The following is a 26,837-nucleotide window of genomic DNA, read 5'->3' as shown; positions in this document are numbered from 1 at the left end:
ATTGGTATTAAATTATAGTGATAACATTTTTGCATTGAAATTGGTTATTGGATGATCAATTTCTGTGTATTTTTTTTTTCCGCTACTTTAAAAAGTAGTTTTCCACTTTTCATAAGTTGAAATTTTTAATATTTTTGAATAATAAAAATAAAATAAAGTGATAATATTAATTGCATGGTGAAGTCAAAATTTTAAATCATATTTGATTTCATCTATTAAATTTAATGTTTTTTAGTTTACTTTTGTTTGTTGTGACAAATTTTATGTGTTATTAATTTATTTATAAAAAAAGTTGTTTTGTTGCATGAACTAATATCAAATAAAGTTGTTTTATTGGACATTTCTTTGTATAATATGCAGAGAAAAACAAAGAAAAACTTATAATTCATAACAAATTACATTTACATATATGTTTAATCATATTTTATAAAATTTTTAAAGTTTTTATCTTTAATTAATGCAAACATTTAGAATATTCAAAACAAGTATAAATAACATAAATATCTAGAAAATAGAAAACAAATACAAACTTGATGTACATACTTGGCCAATGAAACAAATTACTAATGATGTTCTCTTATATTCAATAATATTAATTGCCAAGGCTAAAATAAAAGCCTAAAAATGAAATATGATTACAATATGATTAATATTTTATAATGCATAAATACAATCAATTTTATTATGTTAAAAGTTTTTATATTTTCTAGGATGTTAGTTGCATATAAGTTTATGCTTATTGCTATCAGACTAAAGTTTCAGACTTTTTTGTAATAAAGTTGTTGTATAGAGCATGATAGATATCTCTTATATATAAAAAAGTTATTATATAAAAGCATAATAGATATCTCTTCACTGAATAATATTGTGCAATAAAAACAAGTAGTATAGATATAATAGATTATTAGGTAAAGGTTAATATTTGGTTTAATTTGTATTCTTTGTCTCATGATTTTCAGAAAAGTTGTTAAAAACAAGTTCTATGTTAGTAATCAACACAGTTCAGTCTAGTATAAGTTCTACACAGTGTTATTAGTTGTTAAAATAAATTGTTAAGAAAAATATTTATTATCATTCTATAGATCATTTATATTTCTATAAATTGTTTTAGTGAGTGCAAATAAGTCAGTGAAAATAAAATCTTTGTCATTTAGTTTCTGAGGTTTTGCAAAAAGAAAAATGGAAATTTTGATGGAAGCTTTACCTCACCCTGTTTGCTTATTGTTTTGCTTGTAATTTTTCTTTGTTGTAAGCAAGAAAGTCATGATTGTTACTAAGGATAAATATAAAACTTTGAACATAATATATAGTTATGTATTATTAATTATATACTATATCTAGTTATTATATTTATACAAATAGCATTTCATTTCATGGAAAAAAAAATTTAACAAGCAATATTAAATAGTTCTATATTCATCACGATCAAAGAACCTGATGGTGATAACTTGCTCGGTTTATCCAAGATGCAGTGTGCTAACAATACAAGTAATCAGTGTGTTAGAGCTTAAGCTAAGACTCGTTTTCAGTCTACAAAACAGAGAAAGATTTTAGTTATAATAATATAGTATTTATTTAGTTATAATAGTTATTATAGTTAAAAAGAAATATATTTATGTATATTAAAATAGTAATGTTTGATAAACAACTGTCGTTAGTATATTAGTATGTGTGCTATTGATTACTACCTCTGATTTGAGCTTTATGTTTTAAAATAAACAATATGTAAAAGTTTTTTCAATTTTTTATTTAATTTTGTTTTGTTTTTCAGTGAAAAACATTGAGACATACAAAAACATTAAAACATTCCCTAAAATATCAATAAATAGGGGTGTATCTGAAATAATAAACAACTAATAATTTATATTATTTAAAAATATTTTTATATAACATCTACTGTAATGTAAAATTAATGTAAAACCTGTAAAATTTGTAAATAGTAACGAAAAGCCAAAATTTGAGGTAAACATTTGAGATGTTTAATTTGGAAAACCCACCTTTTTTACCACCTTTAAAAATTAAATGTTTATATATTTACCTTTTCTTAAATCTCTGAAGTCTAAAAAATGTGACTGCACCCTTGAAGTTTAATTGAAAGTTTAAAATCCCTATTTGAATGAAACAGTTAGGGGTTAACCACAGAAAAAGAAAACAAAATATTTGTGGGGTGTAAATAACTAGCATTTTATAATATGTTTTTTGTCAAGTAAATCATGAAACGTAAAAGTGGAGAAACCTTTTTGGAAAATAAAGAGACATTTGACTATCAAAATGAAAACAAATTTGGGGAGAACGAAATGGAAGTTTTGTGTGAGCAAAATCAAATCACAAACGAACCTCAAAAAAAGAAAAGCAAATCAAATATTTTCGAAGAAGGGTTATCGACAATAGTTTGTAACATTTTTTTGATAATAAAATAAATAATTATTTTTCAATCAAACCTTATATGTATGTATCTACAAACTGTAATTCAGTGAGCTTAATATTTTAGGACGAAGCTGAATCTGGAATACTTGAAAAAATTGTGCTTAGCAACTTTATGTGTCACAAAAAATTAGAGGTTTCATTTGGAACAAATGTAAACTTTGTGATAGGAAGAAATGGAAGTATGTATAGTTTGTTCTTATTAAACTAAATCATTTTCTATTACTATAACAGGTCTTATATATATATATATATATATATATATATATATATATATATATATATATATATATATATATATATATATATATATATATGCACACACCACCGTGCTCCAAAAACTCTTATTCCTCTAGTTTTTTTCTTCGAACATCAGTTCTTTGGAATTCGCTTCCTTCATCTTGCTTTTCTCATATAATTAACATATAATTTGCAATCCTTTAAGTTGTATGTTAATCGTTATCTTGCTCTACAACCTTCATTTTTTTTCTTCTAGTAACTTTCAACTCTAATTAGTGGTTGCTTGCAGCTTTGTTGAAAGCGAAGATGCCTAATATATATATATATATATATATATATATATATATATATATATATATATATATATATATATATATATATGTATATATATATATATATGTATATATATATATATATATATATATGTATATATATATATATATATATATATATATATATATATATATATATATATATATATATATATATATATATATATATATATATGTATATATATTTAAACAACTTTAAAAAGTATTCTACACAATAGAGTGCTCAATGTTCTTAAAAGAACAGAGCAATTATATATAGATTTTCTGATGAATCTTTGTTGATGAAACACAGTGTCAAATGGAAAAAAATTTAGTTAAGTGATTTTCTACTAATATATATATATATATATATATATATATATATATATATATATATATATATATATATATATATATACATATATATATATTTATAAATACATACACACAGTAATGTACAGTTGGATTTTGGTTGGTTTTGTGGCCTTTTGGGAAACATTTATCAATTGTACTCAAAAATATTTTTGTTGCATTTGTTCTGACATTGAGTGAATAAGGTGGGTTAAACCAGATAATGTTTCTTATTCAAGATTTTGTATTATATTTCTGGATATTTGAATGAAATCGATCTTATCTTTGAATCCACAAGAATTGAGATAGTTATTATAAAATGGTGGGGCTCTATCAAAAGCTTCTTTGCTTGAAGATATATTACTGATGCAATTAGAGATCATTTTTGGTGTCGATTGGAATTGATGTTAATATATAAAGGATTATCTTCTGTTTTTCTATAAGGTTTAAAAGACCATAAAGGCCACAAATTTCACAAACTTTTTAACCGGAACAACTTAATGGTTAGTTATAGCTGCCTTCCAAACATCAAGAGTATTATTATTTCTCATAATATACTAATATACTATTTAATTCTCATGAAAATAGCAAGCAATGCAATTACATTGCAATTGCATTGATTGTTAAAATGCATATGCAATTGTTGACAAACCACCTTATGTCTACTAAATGGAAAATGGCTTACAAAACTTTATTAGAAGAAGGGTATTATGACATTGGGCTAAAAATATAAAAAAACTTTTTTTTATAAAAGTAAGGCGAACTCTACTAAACTTTCGAAATTTGTGTAGGAATGTAAAAATAAAGCTTTAGAACCTATACTAAAATGGAATATTCTCGATCAAGCAGAGCCATTCAAACCAGGTTGTAAATTTTGCAATTTATGCTTGACAGAAAAATACCACATTATGCCACCATTAAATTTGCTTAATAAACAAACTGAGCTTGCGTGTGAAGTGCCGCCATGAAAATAAACTTCTAATAAAAAACTTTAATGTCATCAAAATAGACACTTCATAGCATTTTTTGTATATAATTTTTGTTATTACTTTTTTGTTGCTATTGCGTGAAACTTCTAGTTAGTAATTGAAATCTAAATAGTTATTTAGATTTCAATTATTCGCTCTACCAATTATATAACACGCATGTATTTTCCAGTTAATGTTTCCAGTATGAGGGCTCAATACACATGTATTGAGCACTCGTACTGGAAATATTAACACAATTCCTACAACATATATATATATATATATATGTGTATATATATATATATTTATGTATATATATATATTTATTAATATATATATATTTATTAATATATATATATTTATTAATATATATATATTTATATATATATATATATATATATATATATATATATATATATATATATATATATATATATATATATATATATAGTTTTTTGCATTTCGGAAGCACGGAAGGAAAAAAATGATTCTTATGCCAACACATACGTCACTTTTAATTACTTTTGACTTTCGTCCAACATTTGTGTGTTGGACGAAAGCAAAAACCATTAATTTAATTACAAATTAATCGTTTTTTTAAAAAAAACACAAAAACGCAACAAAATTTAAATGACCAGAATGTTTTTAAAAACAATCTGAATGTTTTTAAAACATTCTGAATGTTTTTAAAACATTCTGAATGTTTTTAAAACATTCTGAATGTTTTTAAAACATTCTGAATGTTTTTAAAACATTCTGAATGTTTTTAAAACATTCTGAATGTTTTTAAAACATTCTGAATGTTTTTAAAACATTCTGAATGTTTTTAAAACATTCTGAATGTTTTTAAAACATTCTGAATGTTTTTAAAACATTCTGAATGTTTTTAAAACATTCTGAATGTTTTTAAAACATTCTGAATGTTTTTAAAACATTCTGAATGTTTTTATTTTTATATTTTTAATAAAATGTTTTTATTTTTATTATTTTTACTGTAAATCATGCGCGGAGTGTTGCTACATTGACTATCTTATAGCCTGACTCGCAAGGGAGTGCTTCTACATCAACTGACAAGTAGCCTGACTCGCAAGGAAGTGCTGCTATATCATCTGACAAATAGCCTAACTCGCAAAGGAGTGCTGCTACATCTACTATTTTTTAGTCTGACCCGCAAGGGATTGCTGCTACATCGACTAAGGGTTTGGTTGGGGCAGGCAGTCTATCAATTAATAAATAAAAAAATTCTGGTCTTGCATTTTAATTTTTCCTTTTTGTCAACAAAATATGGAAAAAACTTTCGGACAACATATAAGAGTTCTATATATATATATATATATATATATCTATCTATATATATATTAAACACAATATAGAGCACAAATATTTAGAGACTGTCATTATGGTTCAAATAAAAGTCTCTAAATTAATTTAGATATTTAGATACTTAATATCTAAATTATTTTAAATTGAAAGTGTTATTATTTTAAATTCTGTTTTATTATAGATAATCAATGGTCTGTATGTTGTCTGGACCCCACCACCCCCCACCACCCCCACACCTTAAAGTGAGGAGGGAGGGTTTAGAGTGGCACAAATCAAAGGGGGAAGGGGGCAGGGGATTAAGGAGAGGGCAGCCAATCATATCTTTCTTTTTATTAAGAAATGATTTATAATTAACTGCACCCTTCATATAGGCCAGTTGGCAGATTAGAGGGGCACTGGTTTCTAGTGTAACATTCAACCGTTAATAATTGAAAAATCGGGTCATTTAAAAATGCTGGCATTTTTGGTGTGAATTTGACAAGTTTATAATGTTTACATTTTCAGATATTTGGGTCTAATGGTCTTATATGCTGTTAATCTTAAATCAAAACAAAGTGTTAGAAAAATTTACAAGTATCTCAAAATGGCTGAAAATTGAACTTTTTAGGCAAGTGGACATTTTGCTTTTAGGTATATTTGAGTTCTAAACTGCAACAAGCTGCCTATATTTTGCCCATTTATTGCAGACAGTAGTAGCAAATCAGAAAACTTTTCTGTAAAGATTTGTGGATAAATAGAAAAATGCTACAGTTAGTTTCATTTCGGGATATATTAGAAATTTTAGGATTTTTTCCAAAGTTGAGGAGGTCATAATTTTTCTCTTATTTAATACAAGTTAATAACAATCACTTTTTTAAAAAAAGAACTATCCAGAAAATAGTTCTAGAAAAAATGAGACATTTGTTGAAAGTGAGAAAAAAGTTATACAGCTCTAAAGTAGGCTATAATTTCTGAACCATTGTACTTGGAAGTCTGAAATTTCAAATTTAACCTATCTACATAATGCACATAACAATATGTAAAAATCAGGAGATTAATGACTATTTTATTAAGAATTCAAAAACATCAATTAAAATTCAAAACTTAGAATGTTTAAAAATTAAATACCTTTGCGCCAAATATAGTTTTACAAACAAACAAACAATACATTTTCACTGATATCATCGATTCAGTTAATCTTCAGTTAATTTTTTTAGCAATCTTCAACATTTTTAATAAATTTTATTTATTAAAAATATTGAAGATTGCTAAAAAAAAAACCTAACAAAAAAAACTATAACAGAAAAATACATAATACTAAAAGATCTTGACAAAGGAGAGTCGCTTTATTTATTTATGTTTAAAAATTATATTTAATAAGTATTAATCAATATCAAAGTAATATGGCATTCCAAAGTAAACATCGGATTTTCAAAAGAAAAAAACTAAATATATCATAATATAATCTCGATATATATGAATTAAATTAATCTCGATAAGTCTGACATTTTCAAAAAATCTGACATAATGAGAGCTTTGTATAATTTGGACATTCACTAAGTTGAACAATATATACATATATACCTCTTTAAAGTCCGAGTTAATGGGATTCTACTGTAGATAGCCTTCCCAAACCAAAACCCTCAGTCGATGTACACTGCTCCCAGATAGGGGGTTTAGGTTGAAGGTAAAGGTACCTTGATTTTTTCTTCACAGAACTATCAGGTGGATATAGTAGATTAACGCTAAACAAAAATTAAAATCGTAGCCGCTCCTAAATTAAGAATTGGATGATTTTGTTATTTTTAATAGTAATAATATTTTTACTTTCATAACCTTGTTGTCTATGGTGTTACAAATAGCTTAAATAAACCCTATGAAGCAGAAGTAATCTTACAATTTAAAATTATAATGATAATGTATAAATTAGGTCTGGCGGAACAGGCGGAGCTTAGGGGTCTTCAACCCCTTCACTTTTAAAAATCTTGGGGGCTTTGGTATTTGAAGTCCCCCTCCCCCACCCTTTAACTTTTAAGTCTGTTATTTCAAAATGCTTAATCTTGATAGTAGCAAATGATGCTAAATGTAAAAAAAGATGATAAATCAATAAGAAACCACTGCAAAATTAATATTATTTTTAAATAATTCCAGTTATATGTTAACAGTTGTGTTACCATTTAACAACATTTTAACCTATAGGGTTAAGATTATATTGAAGTGATTAAAATTATTTTAATAAAAGTTTAATAAAAATATTTTTTGAAACCTCTCCCCATATTATTTCTTTCCACCACCCCTGTATAAATGTATTATTTTTATAAAATTTTGGAATCAAATTTTGATATTAGATTTAAAATGCCAAGAAAATTTTTTTTAAATGAATTTAAATCCAAACAATAGCTACAAATATTTTTAATAGTTTAAAAATATACTATTATAGTTGTTTCATCAAAAATTCTCATATCTTTAACATAAATTAAAAAATAGGAAGAAAAAAAAGATTAAAAGACGTTTATGAAGATGTTATAGTAGTTTATATATATACAAGTTCTTCATCTTAACCAACTTAAACTTTATACTCTCATTGAGCTGTATGTCTCAGCCATTCTTCTCAGTTTTATTCCATGACAAGGATTACTTTCAGAGACACTAAACCTCTTGATAGTCTTATTAATGTTCTTGTAAACAGCTTCTAAGATTTGTTCTGATGTCAGACCGAGAGACATCTAATGGAGGTCCAAATAATAAATAATAAATAAAAGTGATATTTAATGATATGGTACTTCCATCCGAGTGACATACTGATGTTAAGCCTTTCTTCAACATAATTGTTCATGTAGTCCATGGAGTCTTTGAAAACTTTTGACCATAAGACAGATCTAATGTCATTCCAAAACAACTCTTAGTCACTAAAAATAAAATTATACATCTTATTAAGATCCTTAAGTATGTTAATAATATTGTATTTATTTATATTTACCTGCTTTAAATTTTCTTAGTGTGTTAATACACTCATGGTACTTCAGTGGCGCTACAGTTATCATCTCATCTAATGACATTAGAATTTTTTGACAATTAGGTCCATCTAATCCTCCACCATTGTTGCCATGCTGAGTAACAGTTTTTTTTTCTAAGAACTTAGTTAAGGCTTTATCTGAAAGTAGTACTCTGGATACCTGTGTGATAATATGCTCATATAAATGCAGCTCTGGTGGAGGTATAACATCCAATATCAGGCTATTAGGGCTCTCATCAAAAAGACATGGGTTGATGACATTAAAGAAGCTCTGCATCAACTTGTGTGGTTTCCCTGCATCAACAAATCGTTGATACTGATGGGATAAACTACCAAAAGTTCTAAATTCTAATTTGTCCTTTGCACCAATACTATAAGCACAGGCATATTTCCCACCATGGGCAAATAATCCTAGCATGATATTGATCAGCTTAAGATCTGATGCAAGGAAGTATTCCATTCATGCAGTTTGAGAAGGTGGACAATTTAGGCTAAATTGCAGCTGTTTTCTTCAACATGTCGGACAATAGCCAATAAAATAACTTTGTTTACACCCAAGTTCTTTTGGTTCCTTAATTGATCTTCAAGTTTTTCTGATTGAAAAAGACTCATAACAACTTTAATTAACCCTTGGCCGCTGTCAATACCAATCCTCATAATTGATTTTTGGAGAACAATATCTCTTTGTTTGCATATTTCTTCAACAAGCATAGGTATATCTTCAACATACTAAATCTTTTTTAACCTCTGTATGGTTAGCACCTTGCTGAAACGTCGACTGCTGAACACAATAAAACTGATTTATTAAATGGGACTTTCTATTCACACCAATCTCCACATTGGTTTGAAATCCTGATCGACCAACATCTTTTCTTAATTCAGTCAACATATTTTTAATTACACATTCAGGCAGATCATGTTTTTTTTTAATATTAAATACTGTGTCTAAACTAATATTTTTAGGAGAGAAAAACTACATGTACATCTTTCTCCAAGGTGTACATGTAGTGATGTTCCACATGTTGATAGTTTAACCTTACTCTTTTTTTCATCCCCAATAATTGTTTTTAGAATTTTTGATGTTACCTGTTCAGATAATTTAAGATTTGTTGACATAATCATTTTTTCTAAGTTTTTAGCAGTTGATTTTCTATTGCAGGGGTGTCTAATACCTCTTCCTATATATTGAAAACAATCTCCACACATTGATGCATTAGTATGAGAACTTGAATTTGGACTACTTTTTTTTTCCTGTGGTAATATTGGGTTAATGTACTCCCTTAAGTTCATCTCAATGTTAATTCTAGTGTCCCTTGCCAGACTACAGATTGGGCATTGACATAATTTAGACACCACTTGTATTCTGCCAAGCATTGAAATAGTAACTCCTCTTTCTCTTTTCCAGGAGATTTCTGCACTTTTAACATTTTTCTCTTTCTGTAAAAAATATTTTCATCTTGCATTTAAGAAATAAAAATATTTTTACAAAAAGTGACAAATTAAAAATGACAAAAAAAGATAAATACCTCTTTCTTATATATTGCAGGCTTGCACTTCGGACAAATTCCAGTAGGAAAGGAGTTCACTTTAACATCAAAATCTTTGTCTATATGCTTCCTTACTAGATTTTTTAAAGCAATTTGAGGTGTATTTTGTATGTTTGATATACACTGTTTGTTCTTGTTGCAACATCCAAAACAGACTATACCTTTGCACTCCTGATGATTTATTTTCTGAATCTCTTTTTTTTTTTTTTCAGTATTAATTTTTTCCTGCTAAAGTACATGAAATACTTTACACACACATTTTAAATTTTAAATATATGTTTACATATATAACATATACAATTCTAAAAAATAAATGTATTCTCATTATATTTTGAAATTTATTAGGCTATCTGTAGTGCCAAAGACAACAAAGTTTCGGTACATAACTACTTATTATTAAAAAAACAAAACAAAAAAAAGGTGAAATTTCAATTTAGGAGTGGATACAATTTTAATTTTTGGCTAGGGTTATTTGAGTATGTTTTTCTAATATTTCTGCCAAAAAAAATCCCAGGTACCTTCACCTTTAACCTAAATCCTCTATCTGGGAGCAGTGTGTAGCAGCACTTCTTGCATATTTTATCTATTCAAGTCAGTTGATGTATGTACACACCTTGCATATTCTACCTATTTAACTTAGTCAATGTATGTACACCTATTTTACAATCAATGTATATCCACTCCCTGCATGTCTTTATGTATAAAAAGTATATAATAAAAAGTAAAATGTAAAAAAGTACGCAACAATTTATTTAGTTGTGTAATTTTTCAGATTTGTTTAATTAGGTGGAAAAAGTGCAATTTTAACTGGCATTATGGTTGGACTAGGCGGAAAAGCAAATATCACAAACAGAGGTAGTTCATTGAAAGGATTTATAAAAGAAGGGTGTAGGTAATCATTTTTAAAAACACTTGACCTTTGATTAACTTATACATATCTATTATTCATAACTGTGTTTTAAATAGTTTTTCTGTTTACTAGGTAATTAGAATAGGTAAATATTTATAAAAGGTTACCTAATTCTTTTTAGCATAGAAATTTTCTATGCTAGTTTTATTTTTACATAGTGCCTTTATTTTATGTTGTCGCTTGAACTTCTGGAACTCAGAATTTAAATTATATATATCCAAAGATATGTTGTTTTACTGCTTGGTCAAACATACTCATTTGTGTAAAATATGATTTTAGTCCCTATTTTAAAGGGTCATCTTGTATCTATATTTCATGCAAAATTTGCAGTTGATGTACACGTGAGATTAAAATTTGCAATTGATGTAACAAGGTAATGTAGGCTGTTTTAATTATATAAATTAGTTACACTGGCTTAAATTCAGACAGGAAAAAAAGATAAAAGCGAAGAATAATGACATTTTATTTTGTTGCTGTTCTGAAAGTCCTTTGTATCTAGATAGTATGTACCTAAACTCTCAGTTGATGTATGAACAGCCTTTGTATGTGGTTATCTGTGTAGGTTTAATCATAATAGTGATATAAATGATTTTTGATGCATATATATATATATATATATATATATATATATATATATATATATATATATACACAGCTGCGGACAAAACTACGTGAACGATTGCAAATAGTTTTTTTTAATGAAATTTTCAATGTCTTAAAATAAGTTTATAGTTTAATACTATATATGGTTGGATAGAGCGTTTTTTGCTCTATAAGACTGTGGAAAGTGTATTCTCTAATAATTTGTTTAAAATTAAACATATCTAAATGTTCAAAAAACATCAAATATTTTTGTGCGACAAAACCACGTGAACGATTATACAAACGTAAAAGAATAATTTTACTAACATCAACAAGTAATAGATTGTAAAAAAAAAAAAACATTAATATTTAGTTGCATAGCCTTTAGAATCGATAACGGCCTTGCACCGTCTTGGCATAGATTCTACAAGAGTTTCTAGTAACTGTTTTGGTAATGCCTCCCATTCATACTGTACGGCTCGAAAAAGTTCATCCGGTTTTTGAAATTTGCGACCTCCTAAGCGTCGCTCAACTTCAATCCATAAATTTTCCATTGGATTTAAGTCGGGAGATTGGGCAGGCCACTTCAAAACCGTTATGCTATTATTTATGAGCCAATTTTTTATAGTCAAAGCTGTATGTTTAGGGTCATTATCATGTTGATAAACCCAATTGTGAGGCATTTTTTCTAAAGCGTGTGGCAACATTTGATTAGATAATATTTCCCTGTACTGTAGTTGGTCCATTATACCGTTTACACGGTACAACAGACCAATTCCAGCCCAGGAGAAACACCCCCAAACCATTATATTGCCACCCCCAAATTTTACAGTTCCTATTGTATACTCTTTTGCAAATCTTTTACCTACTGGACGCCTAACATAACCTCGACCGTCGCTGCAAACCATGTTAAATTTACTTTCATCCGACCACAAAACTGTTTTCCAATTTTCAACCGTCCAGTTTAAGTGATCTTTAGCGAACTGTAGGCGATCTTTGACGTGCCTGGGCTTAAGGAATGGTTTCTTTGCAGGTCTGCGCCCATAAAGACCTCCTTCGTTTAAACGCCTTTGAATCCTTCGTGTGCTTACGTTTTCCATGCCTGTTTGCAGACGAATTTCAGGGGCTGTCAAATGTGGATTCTCAAGAGATTTTCGCACAATTTTTCGATCAGTACTAAAAAATAAAATGTTAAACATTAAAATTAACATTAACATTAATATTAATATTATTAAGATTAAATATTTAAAAAAATAAAATTAAAGGAATATTACCGCTTATCCGTAATACGTGGACGACCACCTTTCTTAACGATCTTTTTGCTCTTTTCTCGGTGTATAATTTTATGTATTCCACCTTTTGACATCTTCACATGAGCTGCAATTTGCCCAATGGACCATTTTTTTTCTTTGCGCAAATGCAAAACCAAGCTTTCAATTTTTGAATCAGTTTGAAGAACCATTATAGTTTAATTTTTTAATTTTTTGATGTTAAACAGAATAATCTTGAGAAATTTAAATGATTGTAAGTTCTTAGAATACCAAAACCACATGAACGATTTTTAAAAGCACTGATTTCGATGTGAATATAATATAATTTGCATCAAAAATGAGGCTTTTATAAATCGATCACGTGGTTTTGTCGCTCAAAATTTTCGAAATTATTTTAACGATTACACATGTATGATTTTAAACGTATTATTAAAGAATAAACTTTACACAATCTTATAGAGCAAAAAACTATCCAATCATATATAGTAATAGAGAAATAACTTTTTTTAAGGTGTTGAAACCTTTGTTTCAAAAAACTATCTGCAATCGTTCACGTAGTTTTGTCCGCAACTGTATATATATATATATATATATATATATATATATATATATATATATATATATATATATATATATATATATATATATATATATATATATATATATATATATATATATATATATATATATATATATATATATATATATATATGCATATATATATATATATATTAGTATTATAATAATAATATTTAATATATATATATTAAATGATAAAAAATATGTTTAGTTTACTCCTTCTGATGATGACTAGTGGTAGTCGAAGCATGTATTGTTTCAACTACCATATATTATACAAGGATAAGTCAAAACATATATTATACATTCCATAGATGTTGGGCAAAAGTTTTACTAGATTTTGTTGACATAAAAAAAAAATTTAAAAACAAGACTAGAAATAAAAAAAAATTATTTCCTGTCCTATCCAAACCCCTGATTTGATATAGCATCACTCCTTGCATGTTCTACCTATTTATTTGTTGATGTAGCAGCACTCCTCACATGTACTACCTATTTGTCAGTTGATGTAGCAGCACTTCTTGCATGTTTTACTTATTTGTCAGCCTGTATAACTGCACTCCTCAAATGTATCGATATGTATGTCACTATCTGTGACCATTTCTAACAAATAACCACCACCAAAAAAAAGTTAATAATTCTTTAACTATTAAAAAAAAATGTAGAAGTATTTATTTGTAAAGTTTAATTTAACATTTTGCTACTTTAATGAACGTGTTTGAAAGTTGACTCGTTTGACTATCGTTTCTTTAGGCTCATTTTTTAATTTTTAAAAATTAACTTACATTATCTTTTTTTTTTTAGTGCATGTAGCACAGTAGTTACGTTAAGAAACCGAGGCACTGATGCTTTTAAACCTGATCAATATGGATCTTCAATAATCATTGAGCGAAAAATAACAGCTGATGGATCCTCTTCATACAAAATCAAAAATAAACAAAGTTCGTTTTTTTTTCTCCAAGTATTTTTTTCAAGAGAGTATCACTTTTTTTTGATGATTAATCTATAAGTGATGTTTTTTTTTAAAGTAATGTGTTTAACCAAAGAAGATTTTCGGTTAAGATAAATAATTTTAATGCATTTGAGCCATTAATGAGCTTACTAATAATTAATCTAAAGGTTTAAATATATAAAATAAATTTATAAAATTTGTAAGTGTTTATAACAAGTGATAATCAAAATTGATTTAGTTGCTTGTTCATCATAAATTTGTTTTATTTATAAAAGTGGGCTATAAAAGGTTACTTATTAACCTTTTATAGCCCACAAAATCCAGGTCGACTTACTGCAATGCTGATGTAAAAGCTGATCTATCTTTGCTTTACTCGGCATACAACTGCCAACCTGAAACAAGTATTGGCATGCAAAAATAAATATATGTAAATAATATATAATATTTGTAACAATTGTGCAATTGTTATAAACATACAACTATATAAGACCTTTATTTAAACTTAAGCTTTACTGAAAAGTAAATTAAAAACTCACATAAAGTTAAAATGTAATATATATATATATATATATATATATATATATATATATATATATATATATATATATATATGTATATATATATAAAGTCTTCCCGGAAAACGCGCGCGGTTGCACCTTTGTACATCCACGCTTAAAGTAATTTTTTTAGACAACTTGACCATGTTTTTATATAGTAAGCATTTTAAGAATTCACGGCAAAATAAAGCTATAAGAAACTAGAGAATAAATCAGCAATACTTGAAGAAAAGAACCGAAGACTATTCGAAATAGAAAATCTAAATAAAATAAGCTAAAAAAAATTATTAATAAAAAAACCAAAATTGTTGTCAAAAAAATAATATACCTAAATATTTACTGTTTTTGTTTTCTTATTTTTAGAAGGTTTGTTATTTTCCATTTTTTTTAACAAGTTTTTCATGTAAAAAAATGAAATGATGCTGCAAAATTTTGTGGGCTAGTGCATTGCTAATTTACTGAACTTTCTTAACAAAATTTTTAGGAATCTATTTAAAACTTTTGTTTAAGTTTTTAGATATATTTTTTATAACAGAGCAATTGTTATGCCCATTATCTTATATCATTATAGTTGTTTGTATTAGCATTGGAAATTGGGCAATATAAAAAAAACAATTTCATACATGCATCAAATGCGGTAAATACATTTATTAAAGAAACTATGTTATTCTTTTATTTAACTTATTCCGTCATTAACAAAATTAATTAATCAAATGTTTTTTACAAATAAATAATTTATTTTCTTATTTTCCTATTATATAAGTATCGAGAAAAAACGTCAAATATAGCAAAAACTTTTTTCAAAGCGAAAAGAAGAATAAATTTAATAAAACGAATAAACGTAATAAGTGAATAAATGTAAGAAAAAAATTAATAAAATTTCTTATAGTTCTAGGGTACATAGCAAATTAGTTTCTTGGCTGATAAAAATCGTAAAAAATTGCATATCAAAACTTTCAATTGTTGTTAAATCATTATGATGTTTTTTTCAACTACGACTCTTAAAAAAAAGAATAAAAAGTTATATAAAAATTTTATAAAAGTTTTTTTTTTAATTTCCTTTTTTTAATTAATAAATTTTCTAGTTTATTTAATTAAACTTGATATTTCGTTACAATTTTGTTTCCTTATTTAAAAATTGTTTTTTTTTCTTTGTAAATAAGTTTTGCTTTTTGCTGCAAATTATTGAAACACTTTATAAGTTAAAAGATAGGAACTGCCAAGGTCAGTTAGTCTAAAAAAATTACTTTAAATGTGGACGAACAAGCCTTCCTGGGAAGCACCCGTCTCCCAGGAATATATATATATATATATATATATATATATATATATATATATATATATATATATATATATATATATATATATATATATATATATATATATATATATATATATATAAATCAAATATATATAATATACAAATCGAATCAAAAAAGTGATTTGAGATTCAATTAAAAAAAATCTTAAATCACTTTTTTGAAATTGAATCAAGGTTTCTCAATAAACGTTCAAAAATAATGGTTGGTACCCTAACCATTTTTTGGTACCCTAACCCAAGACTTTTTTCTATGAAGCAGTTCTAAAACAAATCACTATAAGAAAACAGCTTTTATTTTTTAGGTGTTTGTCTTTAAAGTATGTAGTGCTAAAATTAACTTTTAAATAATTAAAAAAGGTAATTAAAAAAATGTAAAAGATCATTTTCTTTCTTGCACAGAGATTTTTGTTGAACATAAAGTACTATATTGCTTTAAAAGTCTTAGCACAAGAGAACCAATAGTCTCCTCCTTCTATTTGCATAGAAAACTTAGTGCAACACTTTATGGACAATCCCTAAAAAAAAAACTTAACTTTTAATTATCGCAATTATTTTTTTCAATGTTTTTAAAACTCCACTGTGAGGCTATAAAACTCCACTGTGATGCTATAAAACTCCACTGCGATGCTATAAAACTCCACTGTGATGCTATAAAATTCCACTGCGATGCTAATAAACTTCACTGTGATGCTATAAAACTCCACTGTGATGCTATAAAACTCCATTGTGTTGCTATAAAACTCCACTTTGATGCTATAAAAAGAATTGCTATTTTGATTTTTGAACAAGTAGTTTGTTATCAGTTAAACAATTAAATTCAATAGTCTGAAAATCTATTAAAAAACGTATTCTGTATCAAGAGTACTGAAAGTTCATTTGGTTTTAATTTCATAACAAGAAGAATCCATATAGATTTTACTCTATCCCATATAGTTTTTTCTAATCCTTATAGTTTTTACTCTTTTCACAACATTTAATAAGAGAAAGTGTATCAAGTATGTGATTATATATTTTTATATCTTTTTGTTCTCTTGTAATATACTTTCTATGTTTTTCCACAATAAAGATGAGCACCAAATAGCCAACAAAAAATAACCAAGTGTGCAAGTGTTTTGAATGATAATACTTTGGTATAATTGACACAGTGAAAAATAATCTGTATCCATTTTAAATTCATCTTTATTTAACAAAATACAACTACTCTATTTTGTCAAATGTTTTGAAAACAAACTAAAGTTCATAAATTGTTTTGGCAGATAGCAAAATACTTAATTCAGAATTAATAATATTCAATTCTGCATTAGGTTTTGTTTTTTTAGATACAGTCTGAAACTCTTTAACATATCTTGTTTCATAGTTTCATTTTGTTCTATTTCTTTTTCAGATTCGCATTCTGATTCATTTTCACTTAGTAAAAAACAAAATCCTTGAGTCTGGGTTTAGAAGTTTTTCTAAATACTTTCCACAACACAAATAAAATATGATGCTAGCAGTGTGACAACAATAAACATATGTTCTTAAACCAGAAAAACACCCATATTAATAAGACAATACTGGTTCTGGTATATCGATATTTGGCAAATATTTTTAAAAAAATCTATACTTTGTAGCGTTTGAATGTCTTGACTGAATTTCAGCGGAAATTAGTTTTGAATTTGTTGAATATTTTTATTAATCAAAATAATATTTTTTCCATTTAAATATTCTACTAGATAGCTGTAACCTTGCTTTATCTGATAGCTACCAAATGTGATGTATTTTTGCATATAATCTATAGAAAACTTTGAGAAATCATTTATATATAATGTGTCGATTGGTTCAAATTGTTTTTTAATTTTGCTTTTTGTATTCAAAATGTTTTCAATTCATTTTTTAAATTATTTTTACTTTTCATTAGAATTGCAATATCTTTATCTTTTTTATTATATATATATATATATATTTTGAATATAACCATTTAATCAAAAATGCAGCTATTCTAACATCAGTTATTATACGAGAAAACATTTTATTCCTTATTTTTTCCAAAGATTTAAAATATTGTTTGAATGTACCATTAACAGCCTTAAAAACCCATATGCATTTTTTAACAAACCTAGTGTGGTTAGCTTGTAAACCAGTTAACTGACTTTTAGAACAAACTGGTATCTTGCATACATGTACAACATCTATGCGTACATGTTGAAAAAAGAGGCAATATATAATTATGTAACAGAGCTTTGGTTTTTTACATATTGTTAAATTGATTATTTTTGCCTGTTTATTTTGCAAAAAGTACATCAAATCAACATATTTGCAATATTTTTGCAAATTTTTTACGAAAGAATAACTGAAACAATTTCTTAAAAAAATATTTTTTTGGAGTTTAAAATCATTTTTAAGTTGAAAAGTGTAATTTTATATTGTTTTCTAACATCCTTGAGCATGTGTTTTAGAAAAGAAAAAAAAGGGCAAAAAATGTATTTAAGACATACTTCTTTGAAAAACATTCTTTTATAAGTTGACTTCGTTTGTGACATATATGACATAGTGAAAAAATATTTTGATTTGTTGCACTTGTAAAAAAACCTTATTAGTTTAGTACACAAAATTGCAGTTTTTTTCAACAGTTATTCTGCAGGTCTAAAATGTTTAAATAAATATCAACTTGAACAAGGGCTTCAAGAATCTTGTACACCACTTGATATTGTAACCAAGTTTAGCAGTACATTCAAACTTCATTTAATTGATTGTGTGAAAATTGCACCATATTGCATCTTACAGAATACACTTTAAGTGGAAGATGTGCAAAAGCTTCTCAATCTTTATTGGTGGCGATGAAAGTTATTTGAAATTTTTTTTTTAAAAAACCAATTTTGAATGCAACAAAGCTTCTTAGTACTGATGTTACTGTGACCTCATTTTTCCTAGTTCCGAGGACTGTATAAATATATACAGTCCTCAGAACTAGGAAAAATGAGGTCAGCAATTTATTGCCAACTTTGAACAGTTAGAGGTTGGCATCAGGTCAGCAAAAATAATTGACACAAAGAGGTACATAAAACATAGAAACAAGGTCTGCAATTTTTTGCTGACCTCAAACACATTTAGGTCAGCAATTAGGTCGGCATTGCCGATCCTAATTCTGAGGGTTGTGTATATAAATACATGTGCAATTACAAAAAAATTAAAATAACAATACTCTTGTTGTTGAATATTTTTCACAAGTTATTGTTTTAAAAACACTAACTATTGCCAAGTAAATATTTGAGGGTAATTTGGCCAATATTTTAACCAGACCTCTATGAGCTACTTAGGTAAATGCATTTTAAACCTCAAAGCATTTTCACTAAGGTAAGTGAGGTAAATAGGCTATTTTAAAATTGGGGTAATATGGCCACCTAACAATTTAGTTCATAAAAGTGCTTAATTTATTAATTTTTTTTATCAGTTGAAATATGCCATGCACATACAAGCCAAAGGAAAATTATGCATGCAGTAACTGCCCCATAGAGCAAGTGGAGAGCTTTGTAGACTATAGATGCTGGTATTTCGGTTAAAAGGGCCTCTAAGACCTACAAAGTTTCCGAATCAACTCTGAAAATTTATTAGGTCATATATTTGGTGTCACCACTAAAAATTATCTATGTGATAAGACCAAAAATATGTGAAAACCTGGTCAAACAGCCATTTCTGCTGATGAAGAGCATGTCATTGCTCAAAATATAATTACACTTGCTAATATTGGTTTTGCTTGGGATCTATATATATATAAACATATACAAAAAATGGTTTGATTTCTATTTTTGTATTATTAGATAATATGGGTAAAGTATTTTAACTAAAATACTTTGATAAAAATCATAAAGTTGACATGTTTAAAGTGGAATTTAGCATTTATTTACATTAGCATAATGTTTTCTTAATCACTAATTTATCACACAATTATCAAGTCTGTGTTTATGTTAATCGTTTATAAACCATGCAATGCTGATGTTTATGTGAAGGTTATATAATGTAAACAACATAAACATTAAACTATTCCTGTATATTGTTGTTCAAGTAATTTGTATATTATATTTTAAGTATATTATACCATATTTCATATTAATAATATTTCATTTGATATTATTTTGTATTATATAATACTTTATGAGCTTTAATATTGTATTTTATGTATATTATTTCTTGTATATTGTATTTCAAGAGATATTATTTTTCAAGAAATCGTTTTACTGAAGTGAATTTCGTCAGTTAGTCTTGCTCTATAAATTTAACTTTTTTTTTGAATTTTTTCTTTTTTTAAAAAAAAGAAAAATTTCAATACCTCAACAAGAGTTTAAAATATTATAAAAAAAAGGGAAGAAACTGGAAGTGTAGTCAATTAAAAAAAGAAGAAAGAAACTGGTAGTCATAACAATCAGGATGCCATCAAATTACATCTACCACCAAAGATTAAAAAATTTCAACCACTTGTAAAAAAAAGAGTTATGAAAAAGATAATTGTATTGGAACCCAACTGGAACTAACCCACATTTCAAGTAGAAATATCAAAAGTATATCACACATTAAAAAATCTTAATGCTTACATATTAAAAAATCATTATTTGATATAACATCTCTTGAAATATAATATGCAAAAAATAATATACATAAAATAAAATATAAAAGCTCATGAAATATTATATAATACAAAATGTGATATATGTTGACTGGAAACATGTTTTTGGGACAAACTAGTTGAAGTTTTCGATCTTTTAGTTTCAAGAGAAGAACATTTGTCCCAAGAAAATTCAGTGAACTGTGAAATATGGTAGAGATGTTATGGTGTGGGGTTGTTTTGGTGGGAATTCTATGGGTGACAACATAAAAATAGAGAGAATAGTGACAAAAAAAGTGTATTTGGATATTTTAAAAAGCCATGCAATACTTCAGGAAATCAGATTATTAGGAGCCATTCGTTTTTTAAGAAGATAAAACAGATATACGCACTATTTTTATACACAAATATACGCAACACACAATTAATTAACTGCACCTTTATAACTTTAGCTGTTTTTAGTAAAAAACTGATAAGTATGCTAAACTAGCCATCCCCTATAACATTTTCAGGTTACATTACGTATTGTAACGTAAACAAGATTCGTTACGTTACGTGCAAAATGTCCGTTATTTTTACGTAACCGAGACGAAAGATTTTACGTAACGATACGTAAAATTGTAACGTAACAATACGTGCAAAATGTCCGTTATTTTTACGTAACCGAGATGTAAGGTTTTACGTAATGATACGTAACATTGTAACGTAACGTTACGTGCAAAAGTATAATTTTTACGTATCCGAGATGTAACGAATAGCGTATTAATACGTAACATTTTGACCTAATAAAACGGGATCATGATCACCAGTGGCGACTTTCATATAAGCGATATTTAATTGTTATCTTGTATGCGATTAAACACTAATTATCAGCCTACAATATTGCTGCAACTTACTCTTATAGCCTATATAATATAGGCAATTAAGAATGTACCAGCGTCTAGAGAGTAAGGCATAGACTAAAGCCAATCACACAATGTATAACACATAAAAACTTATAACAAAAACTAAGTAACTAAATATATCCTCGTAATAAATGATAGTAACATAAACCTTACCATTATATAAATTATTATCATAATTAGACCTAAAAATTGTCAAAATTGACATTATATACACATTTTTGCTTGTGGGGTAATAAAAACAAAAGAAGTGTTACGCTGATTAAATAAAAAAAATTTAAAAACGTTTTATTTATATTAAAAGTTTTCACGTAATTAGATTTAAAATATTGTAATTAACATTAATAATAAGTCGTTTATGTGTTGTGTATATATATATATATATATATATATATATATATATATATATATATATATATATATATATATATATATATATATATACGGACCCGTAACGTGAAAATTTTTAGAAAAAAGGCAGATTATAATAGTAAATATAAATTTTTCTTAATTTTACATTTAAAAGTTGTTTGAAATAAAGAGAATATGCAAATAACGGGGGATTGATCGCACCTGATTACCCTCCTCCCTCCTCTTCATATATATTTCAAATTTCATATAAAGTTTATTGATGGCGATCAGAAAAAAGCATTTAATTCAGTAATTTATTATAACGAAAAAAATAATTAACATAGTAATAATATAATCTGTGTACATTTTGCCTCTAACTACTGTCTTTGGTAAACGAACTATCATCGTTGCAAATATCATCAAAGGCATTACTGTTAGAATTATCATTACCAATAGATTCAGGTGCAATACTAGCCTTCTTTGGTGCCCGACTAGGTATGCCTATTAGTCTGGCTTCTGCCTTGATTACTGCCCGTTTTGCATGCATTGGCATTCGTTTTAATTGATCCCCGAGCGCCTCTGCTACCTTATGGGAGGTTAATGCGTTTTTGCGATCATAGCTGCAGAGAATCTTTAAAACATAAAAATAAAATCTACATCTTTAAAGGAATAGAATCGGTAAAAAAAAAAAAAAAACATTTATCCAATTATATAATTATTGAAATCACATTAGCACAACAGTAAAACTTTTTTTGACAAAATAAATAAATTTAGCGGCAAAACACCTCGAAAAATGCCCCAAATTATTTGACTTTGAGCGCAAGGTAAATCTCAATATTTGTAAAAAAAAAATGCTAATGTGATTATAATGGTCCAATTTCTTTTTTAGATTATTTTGTTTTCTGGTTTCTTCGTATTTGTTGTTTAAAATAAAATAAAGTTTCGCAAAATTTAGTCAAAAAAATAAAACTTTATTACGTATTTGCCCATAGTTTTTTTTTTCCTAAATCTTTTTTTTTAACTTAAACAACATTTATGAAAAAACCGGAATACATAACAATCTAAAAAAAATTTGGGTCATTATCACATACAAAATTTTGTTTTCAGAAAATATTTAGCGTATTTTCCGGGGTATTTTGCTGCTTGAGCACAAGGTAAATGTCAATATTTTTAGAATTTTTTTTTTTGTAATCGTATTTTTTTCATATTTGCTCCATATTGGGTTTCTTGTGTATTTTCGTTTTATAATAAAAAATTTTTGAACACCCCTTATGCCTAGTTTAAAAGCCGAAAATTGCAAGCATAATTTTAACTATCATTGCTAATTGTATATGTATAAATGTATTTTTAATTAGGAGTCATTCATTAAGTACGTACGCTTTTATTTCAATCCTTCTTCCCCTCCCCCTTTTTAGTACCCTCCACCTCAATAAAAGAATCTACGCTTTTAACGTTCCTACTTTTTTTTTAGTTTAGTGTCTTTTTTTATAATTTTAATATACGCTTTTTTTAGTACCCTCCACCTCAATAAAAGAACCTGCGCTTTTAACGTACCTACCTTTTTTTTAGTTTAGTGTCTTCTTTCTTTTATAATTGACCCCTGATTACCCCCTCCCCAAATCGTGTTTACGCCATTTACAGATATAAATATAAGGTACAGGCGCAATGGAGTGTTCATACATCAACTGTGTATTGTTTCATGTACCTCAAAATAATACTTTTCTACCGCATTGAAATCTAAGTTTTAATCAAAAAAGTTGCAAAAAAAACTTGAGTATTAAAAATGTTTTAATATGCCGTCTTCGGATTTAATAACGATTTACGCCGTTTATACAACTTAAAAAAAGTTTCATTTCAAATAAAACCCACTAGCAATCTGATTTAGCTATTTTATAAGAAACAAGAATTATTCGAGATCTATTTTATGTAAAAAAAAATTAAGTATATATATAATAATTACATTGGATTGCTTGTGGGTTTTATTAAACAAAGATTATTTTCTAAACTTATAAATTTAAAAGCTTTTGATCAAATAAAACGTGATGTTACTTTATATAATATAAATGTGAGACGCATTTAAAATACCTATAGATTTTTTTGACGTTATGTTGCGTCTTAGTTTACACTTATTAAAAGTGCACTGTTAAAATTATAAGTGTCATGGTTTTTTTTTTAATTAATATTTATAAGTTAAAAAAAACCATACTGGTATTTTTTTAAACTTTTAAAAATATACAAAAAATTATTTCTAATTTTTTTTTATAACAAATTTGTCACGAAAACAACGTTTCGATTCGCGAAGTTGCAATTAACTAATTGCAACTTTGCGATTTGAATTTTTTAACAAAAAAATATTTTTCTAAAACTTTTTTTAGCTACTTATGTCTTAACAAATGTATCGTTGAATACCATAACTCATAAATGAATTACAGTATTTAAGAAATATGTTGAATTAACAATATTGTAAATGCCCTGAATGCATTTGTCCAGACCATTGTAATAAAGAAAAGTATTAAAAAAAAAAACTAACCCACAAGCAATCTAATTACTTATATATATGAAATTCACTGTAACCATACAACACGTGATGTTACGTATTAATTAAAATTAATTTGCGAATTTAACGCGTCACAAATTTAATTTATTTTACGTTTCTTTACGTCTATCTTGATACTTGTTAGAGTGTAACCAATTAAGACATAATGTAACGTTAAAAAAATCCATTTACCTCACGTAGTTTAGTTACGTCTCGAATCTATATTTATTAACGTTATGTTACGTCTTATTTGGTTACACTTTATATAGTTAAAAAGAAAACTAATTGAGACGTAACGTTGCGAATTGAGAATTTTTTTTTTTTTCGTGACAAAGTAACCAATTGAGACGAAGCTATTTTACAATAAAAATAAAATAAAAGATGATTTTTAGCAACACGGCAATATAAAACAAACATTTACTGCATTATCAAGTTTATTTACTTAATATTTAATTAAAAGTTAGAGAATGTAACCTTGTTACCAATTGTAACCGATTAAGACGTAACATAACTTTAAAATGTTATAGGGGCATGTTACCCCATCTGGCTGTATATATATGTATATATATATATATATATATATATATATATATATATATATATATATATATATATATATATATATATATATATATATATATATATATATATATATATATATATATATATATATATATATATATAAACAGGGCGTTAGCAAGAAATAAATTTTATACCGCGTTTTTGCCATATTGGGAATTTTTGTTGTTGCTGTTCTAAAAAATGTTGGAAATTTTCTAGAAAAGGTCCTATAAATCTCAAAAAAACACTCTAAAAAAAAAAACTTTTGGGAATTTTAAGCCCATTGGGAAGTCCGCGTTTTACGCGTAGGATAGTAGGATATATCGGTTGATGCTTTTTATTAGTTTTAATTGTTTTTTATTGTTTTTAGGACATAAGTCGATATACATAGCCCACTACATAATTAACTCATAGTCTGCGCAAAGTTATTACAAAGCCCGCGGGTTAACTGCACAACTACTAAAATGCCCGCGGGCTACCTGCCCCATAATAGCCCGCTATGTAACCTGCTGCAAACTTCTAAAATGCCCGTATATATATATATATATATATATATATATATATATATATATATATATATATATATATATACACACACACACACATACACAGTCATATATTTGTATATACTTATGTATATGTTTAAATTTGTTAGACCAAGTAATTTCAACCAAAAAGGAAGAACTTATGGCAATTCTTGACCAATTTAATATACAAGTATATTTTTTAATTGTTTATGTTTTTTATAATTTGTAATAAACATATAGTTATACATTTATGATTTTTGCTAGATACAGTATTGGCCATTAATAACAATCCATCATGTTATTTTAGTATGAATACAAGTTTGAAATTAAATATTTTATAAACTAAAACTGATTTTTTTAAAGTTTTTTATTGAAATAAATCAAATAATATATAATAAATAATATCACAATATAAATCTATCATAAAGTAATAAAAACTAAAAACTAAAATATTTAAATGAAAACAAGTAATCATTTGTATCAAAAAAAAAAGTGGGCAAAATAAACAAACCACAGAAACAAAATTAGCAAACCTTTATAAAAAAATATTCACAAAACATAAAATAAGTACTTAATATTTTTATGTTTTGTGAATTTTTAAGGAGATTTACGATTTTTAAGGAGATTTACGATTTTTAAGGAGATTTACGATGATATATATCACCGGAGATAGCGATGATATTTATCATCATCATCATCATCATTATTAACAATATATTAGTTAATCGACAAGTTTATTTATTTTAATATATAGCTTCTCTAGAGACTCTTTTTTTTCAAAAGCTCTTTTTAATGCATTAGCTTTAATGTCATCTAAATACAAAAGGAATCATTGAGTAATGACATTACATTTAGTGATATAAACTAAAAAAATTATCCATATTCAGAGCATAAACCTAAGGGTACCTTTTTTAAAAACATGCCCTAGATTTGCATACATCTTTAAATCAGTGTATTTCTAGAGCAAGTAGTCCAAATGATTTGTAAATACAAACTTTGTGTACTTAGTAATTAGTGGAAAATGTAAAATGATTTTTGTATTCAAACTCA

The 26,837-nt window shown here is 26.5% G+C and overlaps 2 protein-coding genes across 3 annotated transcripts in view; both read left to right on the top strand.

Annotated features, from left to right (window-relative positions):
* The window catches only part of LOC124809034 (uncharacterized), a 792-nt gene extending 762 nt beyond the window's left edge, over positions 1 to 30 (top strand). The window contains exon 1 of the mRNA XM_065792640.1: positions 1 to 30. This exon is cut by the window's left edge and continues 762 nt beyond it. The gene's annotated coding sequence lies outside the window, so the exon portion shown is untranslated.
* LOC100204530 (structural maintenance of chromosomes protein 6) overlaps positions 1 to 26,837 on the top strand; it is a 97,805-nt gene that overhangs the window by 35,474 nt on the left and 35,494 nt on the right. For both annotated transcript variants that reach the window (XM_065792638.1, XM_065792639.1), the window contains exons 3-7: positions 2,208 to 2,390; positions 2,492 to 2,606; positions 10,946 to 11,051; positions 14,306 to 14,442; positions 25,916 to 25,977. In XM_065792638.1, coding sequence (XP_065648710.1) covers positions 2,214 to 2,390; positions 2,492 to 2,606; positions 10,946 to 11,051; positions 14,306 to 14,442; positions 25,916 to 25,977 — 597 coding nt within the window. In that variant the 5' untranslated portion in view covers positions 2,208 to 2,213. The remainder of the gene's footprint in view (positions 1 to 2,207; positions 2,391 to 2,491; positions 2,607 to 10,945; positions 11,052 to 14,305; positions 14,443 to 25,915; positions 25,978 to 26,837) is intronic.

Source organism: Hydra vulgaris, chromosome 03, assembly GCF_038396675.1.
Source record: "Hydra vulgaris chromosome 03, alternate assembly HydraT2T_AEP".
Taxonomy (NCBI): Eukaryota; Metazoa; Cnidaria; class Hydrozoa; order Anthoathecata; family Hydridae; genus Hydra; species Hydra vulgaris.
Note: the sequence above shows the minus strand (reverse complement) of the source record. Positions and strands in the feature narration are given on the sequence as shown.